Source organism: Chionomys nivalis, chromosome 6 (genome assembly GCF_950005125.1).
Source record: "Chionomys nivalis chromosome 6, mChiNiv1.1, whole genome shotgun sequence".
Lineage (NCBI taxonomy): Eukaryota > Metazoa > Chordata > Mammalia > Rodentia > Cricetidae > Chionomys > Chionomys nivalis.
Window position 1 is genome coordinate 100,747,166 of NC_080091.1, and position 20,798 is coordinate 100,767,963.

The 20,798-nt window shown below is 46.4% G+C and overlaps 1 protein-coding gene across 2 annotated transcripts in view; it reads left to right on the forward strand.

Moving 5' to 3' along the window:
- Tgfbr3 (transforming growth factor beta receptor 3) overlaps window positions 1-20,442 on the forward strand; it is a 176,791-nt gene extending 156,349 nt beyond the window's left edge. For both annotated transcript variants that reach the window (XM_057772958.1, XM_057772959.1), the window contains 3 exons: window positions 3,218-3,271; window positions 6,217-6,324; window positions 18,961-20,442. In XM_057772958.1, the coding sequence (XP_057628941.1) occupies window positions 3,218-3,271; window positions 6,217-6,324; window positions 18,961-19,079 (281 nt within the window). In that variant the 3' untranslated portion in view covers window positions 19,080-20,442. The remainder of the gene's footprint in view (window positions 1-3,217; window positions 3,272-6,216; window positions 6,325-18,960) is intronic.
- The last annotated feature ends 356 nt before the right edge of the window (window positions 20,443-20,798 follow it).

Below are 20,798 nucleotides of genomic sequence, written 5' to 3' on the forward strand. Positions count from 1 at the left end.
TGAGATAAGAGACGGAGACTTTTTGTCTACTTTAGAGTATTGTCCAAATCTACAAATGTCAGAGCTAGTGTTATTATTGCCTGCCAATAAGCTGATACCCAGGAAAGGGCATTTTAGGCAAGCACCTACCAACTAGGCTACATCCCCAGCCAGGAAACGCATCTCTAGAAACATGCATTTTATTATTTTATGTGTGCAGACATTTTGCCTTCACATTTATCTGTGCACCGCTTGCCTGTCTGGTGTGCTCAGAGACCAGAAGAGAGCATCAGAACCTCTGAAACTAGAGTTATAGATAATTGTGAGCCACTATGTGAGTGCTGGGAACCCAGCTGTTGTAGAAGAACAGCCAATGTTCTTAACCACAGAGCCATCTCTCTAGCCCCTAGAAAATGTATCTTATATAGTTAGTTTATGACTGTTGAGTTCTGCATACTAAATTGTATCATTTTTCCTTAAGACTGTGTTTTAGCTTTCACTTCTGTGGCTGTAATAAAGTATCCAAACAAAACCACCCAGGTAGAAGAGGAGGGGTCTGTTTAGCTTATCTCCTAATTTAGTCCGTCACTGGGAAGAACTGGAAGCAGGAACTTCAAGCATCTGCTCACATCACACCCGCTGTCAAGAGCGGAGAGAAGTGGATGCCTACCTGCTTGCTCGCTTATACTCAACTCCTTTGCTCCATTATGCAAACGTAGGGCCCTTGTTCTGGGAATAGTGCCTCCCACACTGGGCTAAACCTAACCAGCTAACTTAAGACAGCCCCCGCCACAGACCACCCAATCCAATCTCGACAGTCCCTCAGTGAGACAACCTTCAAGCCAAACAGTCGCAAGCAGGTTCTCATTAAGTGGGTCCGACAGGCCTGAGGCCACTGTGTGTGAGCCCATAGCCATCCTGCGTCCACTCCCCAGGGGTTGGGATATAGGATCATAGACTGTGCCTGGCTCCTGGATTAATTTTTAAGACACCTTAATTTTCTTAGTAATTGTATTGACGTATAACTTGAATGTCTCCTCAAAGGGCCACCATAACACTCATTCAGGGGTCCATACAGTAGCTGGTTACCTCCTCAGAACCGGACCTGGCCTGATTGCGATGGTTAACCCCAAGAACTCCCGTCTCCATTCACACTATCAACCTTATTATTTATTTTTGTAAAGACCAACTTGCATTATTTTGTTCTAAATCCCACAAGTTCTTTTTGTTTTGCTATGAATCCAAAGACTAAGTGTGTCCTTCTTTATGAATGATGATGAAGTTAAAGCTGAGAGGCATTTAGGACATACCACTTTGAACTCCACAGAGAAAGGTGGTATCTGAGCCAGGGCCTCTTCACTCTTTCTTTATAAAAAACTGGATAGATAAAGTATTTGGTTTGGGGACTGTCCAGCCCCTGTCTCAAGTGTCCGGTTCTATTGCTGCAGCAGGAAAATGGCTGTAGATCATGTGTGCTGCGCATGACCATGGAATACCGCTTTTGGAACAAACTTGAATTTCATGTAATTTTCACCTCCTGCAATATTCTTCTTTTGCTTTCTTAAATAAATCATTTCAAATTACAATTTCCCGTCTCAGGCCAGAGTGTCCTCACCCTGGTTTAAGCTCCTCGCACTGAGGAGAGCAGCAAGCACTGGGCACAAGCAGTTACTAAATCAGAGTTTCTCCAGCTAAGGACAGGGCACACCCCCCTTACCCCCCCCCACCCGTAACCCGTGAAGCCAGAGTCAGAAATCCTGGTTCAGCCCTTTCACTGATGTTTCCCAGCTGTGATCTTGAACTGGTCACAGGACATCAGAATCTCAGGCCACTCATTTGTAAAACAGCAATTGCAAATTCTCTTTCTGACGGCCTCTAAGGACCAGGTTTAACGTCACTGAAAACCTTGGTCTTGTGGCGTTCTAAGACCAGGAAGCATCTAAGCACAAGGTGTTCTGGTCGTCTTATTAAGGATGTCAGCATTTTAATCACCTTCACCAAGCATTCCTGGAAGTCTGATTCTCTGCCGCTCTGAGGCTTCCCCTAAAGGCAGCACAGGGAAAATATTGGGACCCTCTACGGGCCTTGCCACGCCAGCCAGCGTGTCAGAGCGTGACCTGTGTAGCTGAAAAGGGGTGGAGTGAGAATCATGGGAGAGGTCAGCCCTGAAGGATAGAACCAGGGCCAGCGAAACAGAAATTGGCTTAGAAAGTGTGACGAAACTGGGGACTGAAAGGAGCCAGAAGAACATTAAATAGGGAGGAGCCACCAGCATTCGCGAGTGAAGGACCTGGGAAGGGGGAGGGAGGGGAGAAGCTATGTTTCATGCTAAACTGACTGGATTTGTTTTTCTCTGTACACAAAGGGTAGTTAGTCACTAGCGGGACTCTGGAGAATTCCCTTTGGGGGAGTTGTGCAGGAGAGAACATTTGTAGTTTGATAGGAAGAGGGAGGGTCTGGTAATGCCAGAGCAGAACTAAACCCTGTGGTTAAGGAGATAAGAAATGATGTTACAAAAGCCATAGATTTTCCCCAACAGGGTCTCACTGTGTGGCTCTGGCTGTCCTGAGACCCTGGTCACTATGTAAACCAGACCAGACTCGGCCTCGAACTCACAGAGATCCGTCTGCCTCTGCCTCCCAAGTGCTAGGATTTAGACTTGTGCTACTATGCCTGGCGAAAAGCTGTAAATTCTTAAAAAAATATTTCAAGGGGGGAACAGTTTTGTGAACGTATTGGAAAAGCCTGGTGTTTGGAGGTATTGAACAGTAACTAGAAAGATGAATGAATACATGCACACTCTGTCAGATACGAAGTCTTTAAATCGAGCTGCTTGCCTTCAACTTCAAATTGCAGAGCCTCTGTAATTGGTCCCTAGCAGAATACAATGCCTGGAATTTCTGAGACGTGCCTTTGATACATTAAGAGGAACTTTAGCGGTGGTTTCACAAAGTATTTATTAGCTTGGGCTAGAGAGAAGGCTCAGCAGGTAAGAGTGGTGCCTGCTCTTCCAGAGGCCCAGAGTTCAGTTCCCAGCACCCAAGTCAGGTGACTCACAACCACTCCAGCTCCAGGGATCCAACACTCTCTTCTGGCCTCTAGTAGTACACATACACACACGCTCACACACACACACACACACACGTATTTATTAACACTTAGAAAAATGCCCTTCTGCTGAGAGTCTGATGATCCCTTGCGTAAATGGAGTGCATTGTGACTTATGCTTTTGTTTCAGAAAACGTTCCAGACACTAAAACTAAGGAGTCCAGTCCAGTTCCTCCCCCTCCACGTAAGTCTTTATGCAACTATTTTCAAACAATGCCTCTGGGCTTTTCTAAGAATGTGTTGGTCGTGAAAACCTTGCCAAGCTGAACTGATAAGACAGCTCTGCCTCCTTCCCTCTTCCCCTTCCCTCTTTCCTTTTCTCACTTTTCCCCCTTCTCTCTGCCCTTCACCCTCTCTGTCCTTGTTCTGTGGTCTCTGCCTTTGCCATATATATATATATATATATATATATATATATATATATATATATTTGGATTTTTCGAGACAGGGTTTCTCCATAGCTTTTTTTTGGTGCCTGTCCTGGAACTAGCTCTTGTAGACCAGGCTGGCCTCAAACTCACAGAGATCCGCCTGCCTCTGCCTCCCGAGTGCTGGGATTAAAGGCGTGCGCCACCACCGCCTGGCCCTTTGCCATATTAAAATCCTGACTTGTTGACCCACTGACACGGGCAGCCTGAGTGTGAAGGCTACAACTTCACACTACCAAGTTAATTATTTTCATGCTTTTTCCTCTTGTGCTGGAAGAGTGTTTGCTTTGAGTTCCCAGGGTGATTCCTTGCTCAGAGAGGTAGTGCTAAGGAAACAGCACCACACACTTAAGGTGGGAAGAGCCGGAGAGGGCAAGGAAGAGAATGAGAATTCAGTGTCTTTGGTACAGAATGTTGGGCGTCATGTAGATCACTATCATTTTGTATATATTTGAATGAGTTATCATTGGCAGTGAAGCCGGGCTCCCCCCTGCCTTCTAGCCGCCCACCCAGAGTTCTTTTTGTTCTTGTATCCCTGTGAGGAGAATCTGTGTTGACTCCAGGGGCTGGTTTCCAGGGCTGACCCCAAGATGTACACAACATCCTTCTTTCTTTCTTTTTTCTTTTTTGTTTTGTTTTCTTTTTTGAGACAGGGTTTCTCTGTATCGACCTGGCTGTCCTGGAACTCACTCTGTAGACCAGGCTGGCCTCAAACTCAGAGATCCACCTGCCTCTACTTCCCCAGTGCTGGATACAAGTTGTTCTTGTTAATGCTTTTCTACAAAGCCCCATGAATGTCCTAAGTGACTTATTTCCAGGAGATTATGAAACAGGAGCACCACACACTCGGTAACAGACATGGTGTAGACACATTCTTTCATACTCGTTGGGCCGATTTTTGTAAATGACATCTCTACCTTTGGAATTTCAGGATGTTTTTACCAAAAAGAAAGTTACCATCAATCTGTCCTTGCATTCATAGGCATAAGAAGGCTTGTTGCCTTTTCATCTGTCCCATGGACTAGTTTATGTTTGGGGGCTGATGGCTGGTCTGTCATTCTGACTCCTACCAGGCTCTCCCAAGTTCCCAGCTCCTGCCCAGGACTGCTCATCTGTCGTAATAGCTCTCTCTGTGTTACTCCTACCTGTGGTGGTTGGAGCCACCCTCAGTTTCCCAGAAGGTAATGACCACAACAGCAGACATAGCTGGGGGAGTGAGGTTCTTCTTGACTCCTCGCATAGGGAGTTACCTAACAGAGAGACCTCTGGAGTGCCTGGCTGGCTTAGGCTCACATTGGCATATAATTGAATCTTTTGCGTCGTGTGAGTTGGAAAACAAAGCGATTTCACTTCTAGAATGACCAGCTAGCCTTGCTTCTGAATGGGATAGAGAGAAGAAGCTGTGTTTAGGTCATGGAGAGAGCTTATACCTTCAATTTACGCATAGATAAACAGATTTTTATTTTACCAAACACTTCCTTACAAGCTAGTCCTAACTCAAAGGCAGTTCTTCCTCAGTGGGAGGAAATCTCGGATTTCTGTGAACTGAAATCAGTTGCAAATGTAAAAAAATCTCCGCCAAGTAGAGGGACAATCAGTTCTTTTATATATTTTGCTGACCGTAAAACTGACATGGCAACCCCACTGAGAAGTAATTCTCTTCATGGAAAGATGGGGGTTGGAGGGCAGCAAAAGCAGGTTGTTTAAAATGAGGCAGTTCTTCAGGGTTAAGATGGGGGCTTACTGTGAAGCCAGGGCAGCATTCTGATGCGCAAGAGTAATGTATTCTGTTCTCTTCCTTTTTTCTCACTCCCTTTCATCTTTCGTACTCTGTAAGTGTTCACCGAAGTACTGCAGAGATGCTAAGGCTATGATGTCTGTGTACTGTGTGGATCACGATTGCTCGGAAGTGCTTGGTGAATTAAGAAACAATGAGCCTGGTTTTGATAATGAAGTTCACGCCCACCCCCCTCTCCCACCTCCTGAGACAGGATCTCACTCTGTAGCATTAGTTGGCCAGGAACTCACTATACAGACCAGGCTGGCCTTGAACTCATATTAATCTACCTACCCCTGCCTCCCAGAACTGGGATTAAGGACATACACCACCACATCTATTACTTGACCTTCTTAAGAATCTTAACCTGTGAATTTTCAAGTTACCTTCTCAGACCAAGACAATGAGACCACAGATAGAAAGTATCAGAAAATTTATGTCTCATTTTTTAAAAAGACTTTTCGGGGAGCTAGAGAAATTTCGCAGCGATTGAGAGCACTTGTCACCCTTGCAGAGGACCCAGGTTCAATTCCCAGCACCAACAAGATGGCTTATAGCCATTCGTAACTCCCAATCTAGGATAGGAGATCCAACAGGCACCTGTGTGGTACACATACCTGCACCCAAGCAAAAGATCATAAAATAAAGTAAGATAAACCTAAATGTTTTATTTAAAAACATTTATTTAAAAAGTCTTTACTCAGAATAAATTGCTAACCGAATATTTAAAAATCCAAGTGATCCATCTTTTCCTTTGTCAGCAAATTTGCAAGTAACAAACTTGTGGAGCTCAGTGGAACCCTTACCACAGTGTCTGAATTTCTATCAGCACCTAGGCTTATGGTCATGCTTGTAGCGAGAATAAAATGGAAGTGTGTAAGACTGACTTATACAGAATGTGTGTTTCTGGTGTTCTCCTTTTAGAGATTTTCCATGGTCTGGACACACTAACCGTAATGGGCATTGCGTTTGCTGCCTTTGTTATCGGAGCACTCCTGACGGGGGCCTTGTGGTACATCTATTCCCACACAGGTGAGTGTGACTGCTTTCTCTCAGCTGGCCTGTATCTGGGCACCTGCCACATAACAGACGTGCACAATCTTAGGGATGAATAAAATAGTAAGCAAAAGAAAGAACATTCACTTCATTATTCTATATTTATATATTTGGTATAAGTTAGGTCATGTAAAATATAACTTGTCCCAAATGATGCTTAGAAAAAGGATGGTTATCATATGCTAGTTACAGTTTATCCTATGTTAGTTACAGTTTATCCTGTGTTAGTTACAGTTACACTTTATCCTGTGTTAGTTACAATTTATCCTGTGTTAGTTACAGTTACAGTTTATCCTGTATTAGTTACAGTTTATCCTATGTTAGTTACAATTACCTAAGAGAAATAAGCAACTTCCTATGTTAGTTACAATTTATCCTGTGTTAGTTACAGTTACACTTTATCCTATGTTAGTTACAATTTATCCTGTGTTAGTTACAGTTACAGTTTATCCTGTATTAGTTACAGTTTATCCTATGTTAGTTACAATTTATCCTGTGTTAGTTACAGTTTATCCTGTGTTAGTTACAGTTACAGTTTATCCTATGTTAGTTAATTTATTCTATGTTAGTTTATCCTGTGTTAGTTACAGTTTATCCTATGTTAGTCACAGTTACAGTGTTAATGACTATTCAGCTTCTAATAAAGCAGTGTTGTCATAGGATTTAAAGAAAGCTTGTATAGAACTAATTAGAAAACATCCCTCCAAAGAAAAAAAAATATTGGAATCATCTGAGCAACACCCAGGATGCGACGAGAGAAGCCAGTCACTCATTACCACAGATTCCAGGGCACTGAACAAGGCCCACCAGCGTCCCCGTCAGTGGCCCTAAACCTTGGTCCCTGGCCTCTAACTCGTGACATCTTTGATAAACAAGTTTCTCCTATGTTTACAAAGTTAGGATTTCAAAATACCTTTTTATTATTTGTAAAAAGCCTGAAAAGTGAGACACAAATTTTAAAGCTATGCCCTCCCATCCCCACCTCCCGATTTCCATCTTCCCTCCAGCCAGCCCCAAGGTTGAACCTGTTAGAAGCCAACACCGAACACAGGCCTGGCAGGGATTCCCTTGCCCAGTGGGAAGGAGACTGACCCTCCACTTCCTCCTCGTGCTCTTTGATAGCTTTTCTATAATTAGGAAGGGAGGGCTTGTATGTGGAGACATGTTAAAGTCATGTTTGTTTGGCGATTTGGAGTTGGTGCTGTGACCCTGGGTAAACTGGCTAGATTGATGGTTCTGAGGCAAATGGACCCACTGACTCCTGTAGCCTCTTCCTCAGCTGGAGTCAATTCAGCTAGCTTCACCAGAAGAAAGACTATCGGAAGGGAAGGGAATGACTGGAGGGAGCCTCAGGTGTCACCATATCTTTCAATTTTCTTCATGTCTGTGCATGTGTGTATCAATGTCCTCATGGGTGTGAGTGTGTGTGCAGGTGTGTGTGCATGCACACACATGGTGGTTCCCCATCACTCACTTTATATACTAAGGCATGGTCCTTCATTGAATTTAGAGGTGCCAGCATTGCTGGCCTAGATAACCACTTTGCCCCACTGATCCTCTCTTTGTTTCCCAAGTGCTAAGATTACAATTAGCCACCAACCTGACCTGGGTTTCACATGAGTTCTGGGGGTCCTGAACCCCAGCTCCCATACTTGGGCAGCAGGTGCTTATCCCCTGCGCTATCTCCTCAGCCCCTGTGTTTTCTGTTAGTTGCTAGACAAAGTCTCAAAATGTTGAGAAAAATATATGACAGAGCTCTTCTGTTAAAATTTCTGACTCTCCATCAGCAATTTCACTTCAAATGCCATAGCCCTGGATGAAGGTGTTTTAGGTTATGGAACACAGAGAAGCAAACCCCCGGTGCCTGGCCAGGCTAACTCCAAAGCCAGCTAGTGACAGAAGCTTAGTGTTTAATAACTGGGCATTGAGTCCTCAAAAATTGTTGTTCCCAGCCAGCAACCTGCTTCATGTCAGGGAAAATGAAGCCCTAAGTGGGATGGTTCTGGGCACTATATAAATGCCTCTGAATCATTTGAAGACTTTTCCTCCATGTAAAAGTTCAGAAAGAAAGAAAACAAAACCCTGAAGTAACGGCTTTTGGTAGAGAAGAATTTTGGAGCCAATGCTATTATCACAGCAGTACTGACGTGCTTAGATCTCAAGCTAATAGCTCTTCGCAACTTTTTCCAACCTCCTGCACAGGGAGGTTCTGGGGCATTTGGCACCCTGTGTTTGTCTACTGGGAATGAACTTGGAAGTACTCCAAGAAGGCTGTAGTCCTGAGGATTTTATATGGGGCTGGTCACACACAGATGTTTTCTGTGTGTCTGCTCAGCCACTGACTGACTTAGGTCTCAGAGCTGATCCTGAAACCCACACGGTCCATCTCGGGCTAGGAAGCCGGGCCCAGGCATAGCGCAGGGCTAGCAAATGGTACTCGCTATGGAAGCACCTCACTGGAACCCCTCTGGCAATTCCAGATGTGTCCACAGCCAAGCCTCAAGTCAATAAACAGAGAGCAGAGCTTGATTGTATTGTGTCCTGCTTCCCCTCATTGAACTTAGAGGTGGTTGTTCCTCACCCCCTCCCATCCAAACAAAAGCCTCAGAGGGGAGCTTCAAGTATTGTTAATACAAAATAAAGTTTGCACATAGATTTAAGACAAACAAAAGCCCTTCCAGAAAACAGTTTATGTTTATTTCTGTTTATGCCAGCCCAGAAACTAAAAGGCCTATAGACACTGTCCTTGGGACTTAAAACTCCGCTGATACTGCTTATGATTCCACTCCAAAAGTACTTTTAAGTCAAAGTTGTGGCCCCAAGTGCATTTTATGCACAGCTCGTAATTAATCTTAGTGTTACTCAAACACAAAGAGGGCTCAGTTCAGAACCCAGTAAATTTCTGACGTGGGTCAGCCAGCAGCGAATTTAGATAAACAGGGATGGTCAGGATGGCGCGGCGAGCAAGCAAAGATGGGCAAATCCAAACACTGACTCAGTCCTGTTCAGTTTCCACAAGAAGCTCCACTGTGGAACTCAGACCTTATATGGTCTATGTGGGGGCTCGGGCTGCGTCTACCTCTGTGTCCAGAACAACGCTTCGTTTGGACGGACTCCCCTCTGCTTCTGTTTTCCACAGCACAAACCAAGTCACAGATTTGAACTGTGACTCCTTATGTTCCTGAAATCGTTTTGGTCTAAAAGAGAAAGGCAGGGCTCCCACTGTCATATAGCAACTCCAGGCACAGCGAGATAGCTCTTTCGGGCTCCCTCAGTTCTGCCTTAAAGCCTTCTTGTGTTTAGACATGAAGGACGAGAGGAGAACACGGCTGGAGATGGACAGCTCTACTCCAAGATTCTCACCTCTGGTGCCACGGGTCCCAAAGTCAGAGTGTGCTTACATCTCTTGTTTTCTAGAGGTTAGCCTCATGGAGATAGTACGTGTACAGTGTGACGCCAGAAAGACTTCTGCAAAACTTGCTGCCAGACCAGACCCTCACTACCTCACTCTTTGTCTCATCCTCTGGAGTAACATTTATTTTCATTCTTGTCCGATTCTTTGGGATACTAACTGGTATCTCTAAATAGCAAGTAGACCATGTTATTTGACTGCCGCTTTTGGTTTGGGGTCTTCTCTGTCAACATCCTACTCAGAAAGTGAGGGTTTATTTCCACTTTTCCCGGATACCCCAATTATCATCCATTTCCCTTTTCACACTGTGGTAGATTCATACTGAAGTCTGGTTAGATCCATATTCACTGTGTGTCGTTATGACCACGCACACGCTAACCGCGATTTAGCCATTTAGTGACAGTTCTTTTCTTCTGCCTGTGTTTCAGTTTTCCCAGGGATCAGTAGCATTCCCTCCCTACATCTATCCATCCCCTGTTAGTTTAGTTTTCTAGACATTTATCATCCATTCGTCTACTGACTGCCAGCTGTTATGACCTCCTAACACATCTGGGCATGCCGTTCACCTTCCTCCACGGGAAGATAGCTGGAGACTGCTCAGCATTCAGGCGTGCTGACTGTTTCTTCAGGGAACCTGGGTTGGGTGCCCAGCACCCATGTCCCACAGCTATTGACACGCACATGCGCTCACTCTCCCCACACCTCTTAAAAAAAAAAAAAAAACAATTTTTAAGTCAGTTGGGCCTAGCTAATGTCTATGCCATATATCCTAAACCTTCCTTCTTCTTGGCCTATAGAGGGCATGGAAATGCATATTTCCTTTATGACGTGAGTCTGAAATATCTTCATTTTATAGAAACCCTTAATAGATGAACATGGCAGAGACTGTTAGATTATAAACAACCCCTTTGGAATTTTGAAAGTGCTCCTCATTTTCTTCTAGCTCTATAAAGATTGCTGCTGAGGGGTTTGAGGCCATTGAGCTGTGGATTTCTTATTCTTCGTGTGATCTGACTTGCCTTTCTGGAACCATCTTTATAACACTGTCCTGATTTAGATGTGTTTTCACAGTTTGAGCTGGGAATTAATTGGGCTTCAGCCTAAGAACGCCTGCCCTTCATTCTAGGCTTCCTCCTCTCCATCTCTTCCTGTCTTCTTTCTTGTTTTGTTTTGGTTTTTTTTGGGGGGGAGGGAGGGGGCATTGATATAGGAAATATCAGTGCACAATAGGTTGGCCTTGAGCTCACTGTGGCCTCAAACATGCTGTCCTCCTGCCTCAGATGCCTGAGCACTACGGTGACAGGCATGTGTCCCCTTACCTGGTTCACTTGCTCATCCTTTCCTCTTCCTTTCCCTGCCCCTGTTTTCCGTCTTCTCTCATTACATATTATTACATTACATTACATATTATTACATTTTATTTGAGAGATGAACCTCTATAGTCCCCTATCCTTCCTCATCTCTCTTTCAGTTAACCTATGATACTATCTGGAAATTTTTAAAATTCCAAGAACTTTGAATTTCCTTTGTTTTGTTTTGTTTTTTTTTTTTTTTTTTAAAGTTCTGTCCTTCCCTTATGCCTGCATTATCTATCTGACAATCATCCAGGAGTCCTGAAGAATGAGGTTCTGTTGAGGGCACTTCCTTCAAGCGTGTAGCGAGGGCTGTTTTATGGACGAACCCCAGTGTCGCCTCCCTGCATCTTTCCTCTGAACTCATCAGGTTTTCCACGAAGCAGGCCTTCCTGTTTCCCACATCAGGGTATAGGTCTCGTAGTTTTGAAACCTAAATGGGCGTTAATAATAAGAAGTGCTGACATAGCAACACAGGAAAAGAAGCATTCAAACTTCCTGGGCAGGGCACGGTGCTGACACTTCTCCCGAATGTGGATAATCAAAAACGTACCGTGTTCTGGGGGAAATAAACGTGTGAGCTGTGGCTAGGGGGCCAAGGCCACTCTGCTGTAGTAGCCATGAGGTTGGGGAGGCTGGGCACTGGAGTCAGCGGGCCCCGAAGCATATGGATGTCCACTCAGCTCCTCCCTCCAGGTGTGGCTCCTTGCTCTTAGCTGTGTCCAGGGTTGGGCATTTCCGGTACCCTCACTGTCACCCCCTTTAGAGAATCCAGCCTAGTAGGGGAGCAGAGGGAACTCAGGGGAGCCATATTGCTTCCCGTACAGCAGCTCGGTCTACTGTACTGTGTACAGGCCTTGAGCAGCTTCCCTTCCTTCCGTGTTGCATGTCTCCATTGTCTGGGCTTTTGAAGCCTCTGTGGTGTGAATGAACTGTTTCTCAGTCTTTGCCACTAATGGCCTAGGTTTGGGCTCTGTGATCAGCTCCAAGTCCCCCAGCTCTTCAGCATCTCCCCGTGTTTTATTGCTGTCGTCTTGGTTTCTGGGATTCTGCTTTTTTAGGAGCCCCTCTCCTTCTTCCTGTCATCCTGGTGAGATTTAAGGAGGGGACAAGTCTACTTGCGCCTACAAAGCGCTGTCTTTATCGGCCTCTTTGCTAAGTCTCGCCCTCAATGCAGATATATATGTATATGTACACACACATGCACACATGCATACGTGCACACACACATACATATATGGGCCAGAGCACTGATGTGACAACTGGTGGTTCTCTACATTTTTAGTCTACTTACTTCTTCCTGTTCTGTATTATAAGCTCTAAGAACATATGGCTCCAACACTTTCATCTTTGTGTTGCTAATTGGCGAATAAGCTTATTACTGTGTGTTTAATATATACTGATACTCTGATTAGTGATGCAGATCTCTGCTTGGCTTGTTTACAAGTCGCTCATCCTGTCACTCACGCAGTGAAACTCTTAGCTATTGGTCAATGTCAAGTGTTGACCTGGGCCCCGGTGCAATGCCGGTGGCCAGCAGAGCTGTAGCTCCCTTGAACTTCACACATATGGAGAGCAAACGGGCCGTGACCAGTGGTTCCAGTGGTTCCCAGCAGAGAGAGGCCAAGCCTCAGGACAGCAAGGCTTAGTGAGTTTTTCAGAAAGGCAAGTCTCCCCAGCAGGAAGAAGAGTGGCTTCAGGAGCAGGGGAGGAAGAGCAGGGATGGGGATCATGGGTGGGAGATACACAGGGACAGACAGGAAAGTGGCTATTTTGAAAAGAATGGAAGAGGCTTTTCTGTGACGAGAGGGGGTCCTGCCGTCTTCACAGCGCCAGCAGGCTCGCTCCTACCCAGCTCCACCTTTCTGGGGCTCTCTGCCTCCAAACCTGCTCAATCCTTTCTCTAGCTTGGTGACCTCCTTTCTGTGGTAGTGGGGAGGGAGGACTTTGCTGAAACTCCAACCTCTAGAAACACAGACATCTGCAGAGAATCTCCTAGCTGAATCTCTTTCCCGACTCAGTGGGCTTTTAGGTGTGTGCTTGGCTTCTGTTCCTAGACCGCATGGTGGGTTCAGTAACGGCCCATTAGGCCTGAGGGATGGAGCAGGCAGTCCTGGGCCAAATTCTCTGCGTTTTATTTTGCTCTGTGAAACACACTGCTCCTTCTGCCTGTACATTGTTTTCTGCTTACACCTTGGAGCAGCCTGCAATAGCTGACGTTTTTATGGGGCTTTGGTATTTGAAAGGCTTTTCATGGGTGTTTCTTGTTTGAGCATCTCACCTCTAGGAACATCGTGAAGTAGCCGTCTGCCCTGCATCTACCAGGGGAAATGGTAGTGATATACCTGGCTCAAATGACAAGCCTGGCAGCAAAATTAACTAGAGAGCTTTAAGTCTAATTTTTTAACAATGAACTAGGCCTTATAAAAGTACATAGGGGTGGGGTCTGGGGATGTAGTCCATTGGTAGGAAGCTTTGCGTCTGATCCCCAGCACTGCAGAACTGGGTAATAGCAGCCGCACTCGGGGGGAGGCAGGAAGATCCAGAAAGGTCTCTGGTCCTCTGCTAGTCTCCCTGTCCTCTCCCACTGCTCCCTCTTCTCTTAGCCCTATTGCCAGAGCCAGAGTATATTCTGTTCATCACAAAGTCAAGTTAGCGTAAGGTGCAGGAAACCACAATGCGGTTGGTAGAGGTTGGCCACAGCTAGGAATAAAGACAGGGAATGACAGGCAGAGTATTTGGGAAGACTTTAATTGCCGCCTTGTGGTAGTATTTCTTCTCATCAGAACTCACGTCAACAGCTAACACCCCCACTCCCTACCCCCCACTCCTTACACCCCCACTCCCACACCCCACACTTCCACCCCCACCTCCCACCTCTGCGGTGGGAACGAACAGGTTCCAGGAAAGATGAGAAGTGACTGACCCTCTCTAAGCTGAAGGTAGACATGTTTGCCTTCCTTCGAGGCCCATGACTGGTTTCAGCTAGTATTTGAAAATAACAAAACAGAACAAAGGAGCAAAACCAATTGGTGGAAAACTGCAATCCACACATGGGCCTGAAGGAAAACCTCCCCCTCCCTGCTTAACTACCTCCCAAGAACAAGGACCCATAATTTCCCTCCCTGCCAAGCCAATCGCCATAACCTGCAGCTTCTTTCTGTGTCTCACAAGGCCCCACCCCCGACACTTCATTTCCTCACTTTCTCACCTGCAGGGGGATAGAGGACAGCTGGTCCTGCTCCCACAGTGCTCTCCGGGACACCTGCACGGTCTTCTCTAGGCTCCATAACCTAGATTCCTGCTACCTTTCTTTCCTTGTTAGTCCCCTCTCTCCCTGTGTCTTCCTGGAAACCGACAGAGGACTCCACTCTGTCCTGGAGAGAGGCTCAGTCTTGAAGGAGATTCTGGTGTGGCTCCCAGCACCCACGTTGCCAGGCTGCTCACTACTGCCTGTAACTCCAGCTTCAGGGTAGCCAGCCTCATCTTCTGGCCTCTGCACACCCGAACACACATGGACATGCATACACCCTTATGCAGACACACATATACATGTGTTTAAAAAATCCAGTTGTGAAGATCTGGCCAATGCCACGCTGAGCTACAGAAATAAAAGCCATTGTCCTTTAGGAAATATACCTTCCGCCTCTTTAGAAGATCACTGGCCTCACCTATGCCGAGCCCAGCCCAAGAAATGTCTCGGATTAATCCTCGCTTTTCTCAGCTTGTGTCTATCCACCCTACCCCACCCCTGGTCCAAACTGCTCCAGGCGCTAAATGCCCCTTTCCCTACTCACTCTTCCTCCTCCCTGGCTCTTTCTTCCCACCCCTGTGTGCTTGAGATTTCAGAAGAACAAAGACTGAACATCTAGACTCTGATGGCTAAATTTACGCTGTGAGGAACAAGCCCCCCTAGACCATCTTACATCTCACTGAGCTGCTTAGCTACAGGGTCCTCCCAGCCCACCTCCTCCACAGGGTGCCAGTTGTACCTGTCACCGAGGCATGCTTTAGAGAAACCTGGTACTTGTGATAGTGTGATGGGGGGCAGGAAGCCAAAGGACCACTTGGCCCAGTGCTAGCAGTGGGAACAGAAGTGTGGGCACATTAGACTTCTTCGTGATGAGATCTTACAGTGCCTCCCCCACCTCACAAGAAAGGGGCAGGGGAAGCTTTTTTCCTAATTTTCTGAAGGATGAAAAAAAAAAACTTGGTTATATTGAGAAATACTAGGTTTTACATGTGAAAATAGCCAGAGGGCAGGTGGGCTCATGTGTGAAAGGTTCTCTTTTCTTAAGATTAGTGTTAGTGTGTGAGAGTGAGTGAGTGTGTGCACATGTATACATACACACTCACATGTGCCAGAGGCTGACCTTGCACGCCTTTCTTGGTTTCTCTAGACCTTCTATATTGAGAAGGGTCTCCCACTCAAACCTGGAACTCACAGATTCCTCTAGCCCAGAGAGCCAGCCTGCTCCAGGACTTGGGAGGGGTCTTCAGCCTTTACTAATAGCTTCGCTGACGCATTCTCCCAGTACAAACTGTGCACTGAACCAAAGTTAGCATAGTATCAGGTTAGTGTGGCTCACCCACCTCAGGGCAGGCCCTGCTGTCTTGAATAAGGGCTCTTTTAGGCTATCTTTGGGATTTTACTTTGGGAAGCATTTTCTCATTACCAAGGCAAGAATTTGCAAGACTCTAAAAGTTCCAAAATGTGTTTTTCTTTTCTCTCTCTCTCTCTCTCTCTCTCTCTCTCTCTCTCTCTCTCTCTCTCTCTCTCTCTCTCTCTCTCTTATACAGTTTCTCTGTAGCTTTTGGAGCCTATCCTGGAATTTACTCTGTAGGCTAGAGCGGCCTCGAACTCACAGAGATCCACCTGCCCCTGCCTTCTGAGTGCTGACAGGGTCTCTTTTTAATGGGCACTGATTAAAATAAACTACAAACTAAGCAACAAATTACATTTGACAAACAGATACCAAGAAGCAGATATTCTGACTTCCTGGGCAGGATACAGTGCTGACATTTTCCTGAACATGAATTTTCAAACATTTGTCCTGTTCTGGAAGACATAAATGGGACAAGCCCCTAGATGAGTAAAGATGTCCTGCTTCAGCCACTAGAGACCAAGCTCACCAGATCAGGCCAGCGGAGCCCAAATGGATGGCAAGACCTGTTAGACCAGTGTGCCTTTGATCTAAATGGGGAGATTTGTGTGTGTGTGTGTGTATGTGTGTGTGTGTGGTTCAGGGGTTAGAGATTTAACCTAATAATAGAGTGCTTGCTTTAGCCAACTTGAAGGCCTTGGATTCAGCTCCAGCACTGGAGAGATAGATGGATATGATAGATAGATAGATAGATAGATAGATAGATAGATAGATAGATAGATAGATAACAGAAATAAATAAATAGGTTTTGTGTGCCCATCTTAGCCTTCTAATGGGTAACATGAGGATCCAACTGAGAATGGGTCAACATGTGAGTTGTAAAGGGGTGTGTGTGTGTGTATGTGTGTAAGTATATGTTTATGTGTGTATGTATGTGTGTATGTGTATGTATGTATGTGTATGTATGTATGAGTGTGTGTATGTGTATGTATGAGTGTGTATGTGTGTATGTATGTGTGTATGAGTGTGTGTATGTGTATGTATGAGTGTGTATGTGTGTATGTATGTGTGTATGAGTGTGTGTATGTGTATGTATATGTGTATGTATGTGTGTGTGTGTGTGTGCACACAAGAACAGTTAAGGGCTAGAAATATATGGGACTATAGCTTGGGTGGAGCATGTGCCTGTCATTTACAAGGCTGTGGTTTCAAACTCTAGCACTGAAAAAGAAAAACACAGAAGGGAGAAAGAGGTAGGGAAAGGGAAGGGGATGAGAAAGAAAGAAAAAAGATTGGATTGTTTTCTACAAATAATTTCCCATTTGGGAGAAAGTAAATTTTTGGCAAAATGTTGTTACCCTCGAAGCAAGCATCCCACCGTTGGTTACATACACTTGAAGGGCCAATGCTGGGGAAGATACCAAATGCTCCAGGAAAGAAGAGTATTAAAACAGTCTGCCTGCTCCTTGGGAATATCCACCCTTTCCTCTCCCTCCATCCCTCCAGTACCAGGAGGAAAATTAATTACAGGAAATGCAAGGACCAAATGCTCACACAATGGCCTCAAGTGCTCCGAGGTGGATGCAGAAGACCATGGGGTTTGGTTCATAAAACAGATGTCAGAGGAAGCTGAAACCTGGCCGGGGGCACGAGCCCTTGGTGCATTTTGCAGAATGGCTCTTCTGGCCGGGATTTTTGAGGGGCCCCAGGAAGGCACTGGCAGGACAGGTCTCTAGTGCCTGAGCCTGCTGAAAGGGTCAGAGTCTGCTCTAGCTGCTGCTGGGTGGTGTTTCTAGGAAGCTGAAGGAGGATTGCTTATCTCTGGCTGATAGATGTGTATTTCAGCAGGACAGGAAAGAACTCAAACAGGCCTGCCTGCTGGGGGCTTCTCACATTGGTGGGGGTTGGAGACATTGGTTCCCTTGCTGAGAGTTCCTATCAGTTTCCTCTTCCTAGAGTTTTGTGTTGGTTTTTTGTTTTTTCTTTTGGGGGAGGAGTTGGTGTGAGGCTGGTTTAACTGAAGAGACTGCTGGGCCTCTTACACAGTTAAATGCAAACCATGTGTGTGACCTGAGCTTTCCTCGCTCCCCAGAGCGTTATGCATTTGGCACAAAGCATGGGCTGAGCTGTAATGAGATGGAGTGTGTAATGACGAGAGGGCTGCTTATGTGTGGGAGTTGGACACATTGAATGCAACAGAGCTGCAGTGTGCAGGGAGTCTGTTTGCTGGTGTGTGGGAGTTAGACACATTGAATGCAACAGAGCTGCAGTGTGCAGGGAGTCTGTTTGCTGGTGTGTGGGAGTTAGACACATTGAATGCAACGGAGCTGCAGTGTGCAGGGAGTCTGTATGCTGGTGTGTGGGAGTTGGACACATTGAATGCAACAGAGCTGCAGTGTGCAGGGAGTCTGTTTGCTTATGTGTGGGAGTTAGACACATTGAATGCAACAGAGCTGCAGTGTGCAGGGAGTCTGTTTGCTGGTGTGTTGGGAGATAGATGCATTGAATGCAACAGAGCCTCAGCATGCAAGGAGGCTGCTTGCTGGCAGCCACTGCAAGTCCCACCTGCAGTCAGCTTAAACTCCTTGCCCCAAAGGGATTTCCCATAGCAGCCCCCTCCCTGTTCCTACTTCTCAGGCAGGTTTCATGCTGGGCACACAAAGCTTTTTGTGCCGCAGGTAGGGGCAAACTCTTAACTTCACTGACCCAGATTTAAGCAAGGCATTGAAGCAGAGGTTGGGGATAGCTCTGTGGTATTTGGCTCTCGCCTAGTGTGTGCAAAGACCTAGGTCCCATTCCAAAAGTACAAAAAGGGGTTCACCAATCCACAATTTCAAATTTACTTAGACCATTATGATACTGTTTTGTGATTAATTGTGTAACTCATTCGTGCATTTCTTGGTCATGAGCTCGTTAGATAGTTGTAGATGCCTGTACTTGATGGCTATGTGGTTTCCTGGCATTCAGAAGGCTCACCCCTGGGTTGTAGGCCCTAGAATCCAGAGTATTGGTTCTCAGCTGCCACAGATCCTAGCCACAACTGGACATACAGAAAGCACTTACTGCCTTACAAAAACAAGAACAAATCAGAAAAAAAATTATAGTGCAAGGCTCTCCCACCAATCGGAGTTAGCTGCTTCTGCCTACAGTTAAGAAAAACACCAGGTAACATATCAAAGAAAGGGGGGGGGGGCATTCCTTTCCAGAATGCATGTGTGACGTGATGTGTCTTTATTCACTGCAGGGGAAACAGCTCGAAGGCAGCAAGTCCCCACCTCACCACCGGCCTCGGAGAACAGCAGCGCGGCCCACAGCATTGGCAGCACTCAGAGCAGCCCCTGCTCCAGCAGCAGCATGGCCTAGCTGGAGCCCGCTGCCCGCTGCTGCCACCGCCGCTGCCAGGGCAGGGCCCGAAGCCGGCGCTGTGTGTCCAGACACAGAAGGCTCCGTCTGGGCTCCCTGTAAAGAGAGAGTGAATTTCAGTGTGCCGACAGCCTGTTGCACCACCCCCATCACCCCGGACATCTGTCACACATGAAAGCTAAGCCGGTGGCCTTCTCCAGACCCTCGGAGGATGAGGGTTTCAATGTGAAACACACTAGTGTTTTCTTTTTTAATGCTGCTTTGTCCAGGTGTCCAAACAGCCATCATTTGGGGTCAGAAGTTTGACCCAGAGTAAAGGGGAAGGAGAAAGGAAGACAGCCGGAGAATAGAGCCAGGGAGACGTGGCCAAAGATGCCCTCCTAGCTGCACCAAGATGTAAAATAGAAGAAATGTCCCCTCCGTATCCAATCCGCACCTCTCTCTGGGTGCCCACTTCTGACCTGCCACACCCGACATGGTGCCCTGTTTAGCTCTCTAGCCTGGGGGAGCGGGCTTCACCCTGCCACTTGTTAAGGCAACATTCCTTTCTTGGGCCAAAATGAATGCTGATTCCTGTTCCTCCACACACATGCGCGCGCACACACACACACACATGCCAACTCCATACATATCTTAAAGCCAAATTTGTTAATTCTAACAGAAACAGAAAATGTGTGCCTGTTTCTGACATTTTGTCCTGATCATATTTAAACTTCAGGAGGGTGAAGGTGCCACGTGTGTGTGTGTGTGTGTGCGCGCGCATATAAGCACAAGTGTGTGGCATCTACACATTGGAGATAGGACCACACCCTCTTTTAAAATGTTCTATGCTTCCAGAGTCGAAATGTGAGTTATAAGCCGTAGACTATGTGGACTCAACACAGTGGCCTTTCTGATGAACCCTTTATCAAAGCCAGACCCTTCCAGGAGGCCCCAAGTCATCTCACGATGTCACCGGTTCTGCCCTCAGAATGCAGAGAGAGAAGGGCACTAGCTTTAAAGTAGCTCACAAAAAAAGGGTTTCAGGTGAACTTCCTTCAACAGAAAAATATGAGGCCACTCTGACAGCGCTCTGTAGCGCTGTGTTAAAACTGAGCCCCAGAGGGGACTCTCCATGCCGGATCCACCGCAAATGAAATCAGATTGCTTTCCCAGAATTCCTCCAAACAACTTAAGAGTCCATAAGTAGAACAAGCTCGATTCTAGCCTGAAATTCTCAGGCGCAAACTCCACTGCCTTTCAGAAGTCAGGTGGCTGTGCTTCATGGGGGAAAACTTCAGTAGGAAGTGTGGCTGGTAGAAACAGGGCAAATGGATGGGGACGGCAGTGTCTTTGTCACTGAGTCGTAGTCTGGATGGGTGGATGGGTGGGTGGGTGGGTGGATGGGTGAGTGGTGGGTGGATGGATGGATGGGTGGGTGGATGGATGGATGGATGGATGGATGGATGGAGGGATGAATGGGTGGATGGATGGGTGGGTGGATGGATGGATGGGTGGATAAGTGGGTGGGTGGATGGATGGATGGATGGATGGATGGATGGATGGATGAATGGGTGGATGGATGGGTGGGTGGATGGATGGGTGGATGAATGGATGGATGGATGGATGGATGGATGGATGGATGGATGGGTGGGTGGATGGATGGATGGATGGATGGATGGATGGATGGATGGATGGATAAGTGGGTGGATGGATGGATGGATGGATGGATGGATGGAT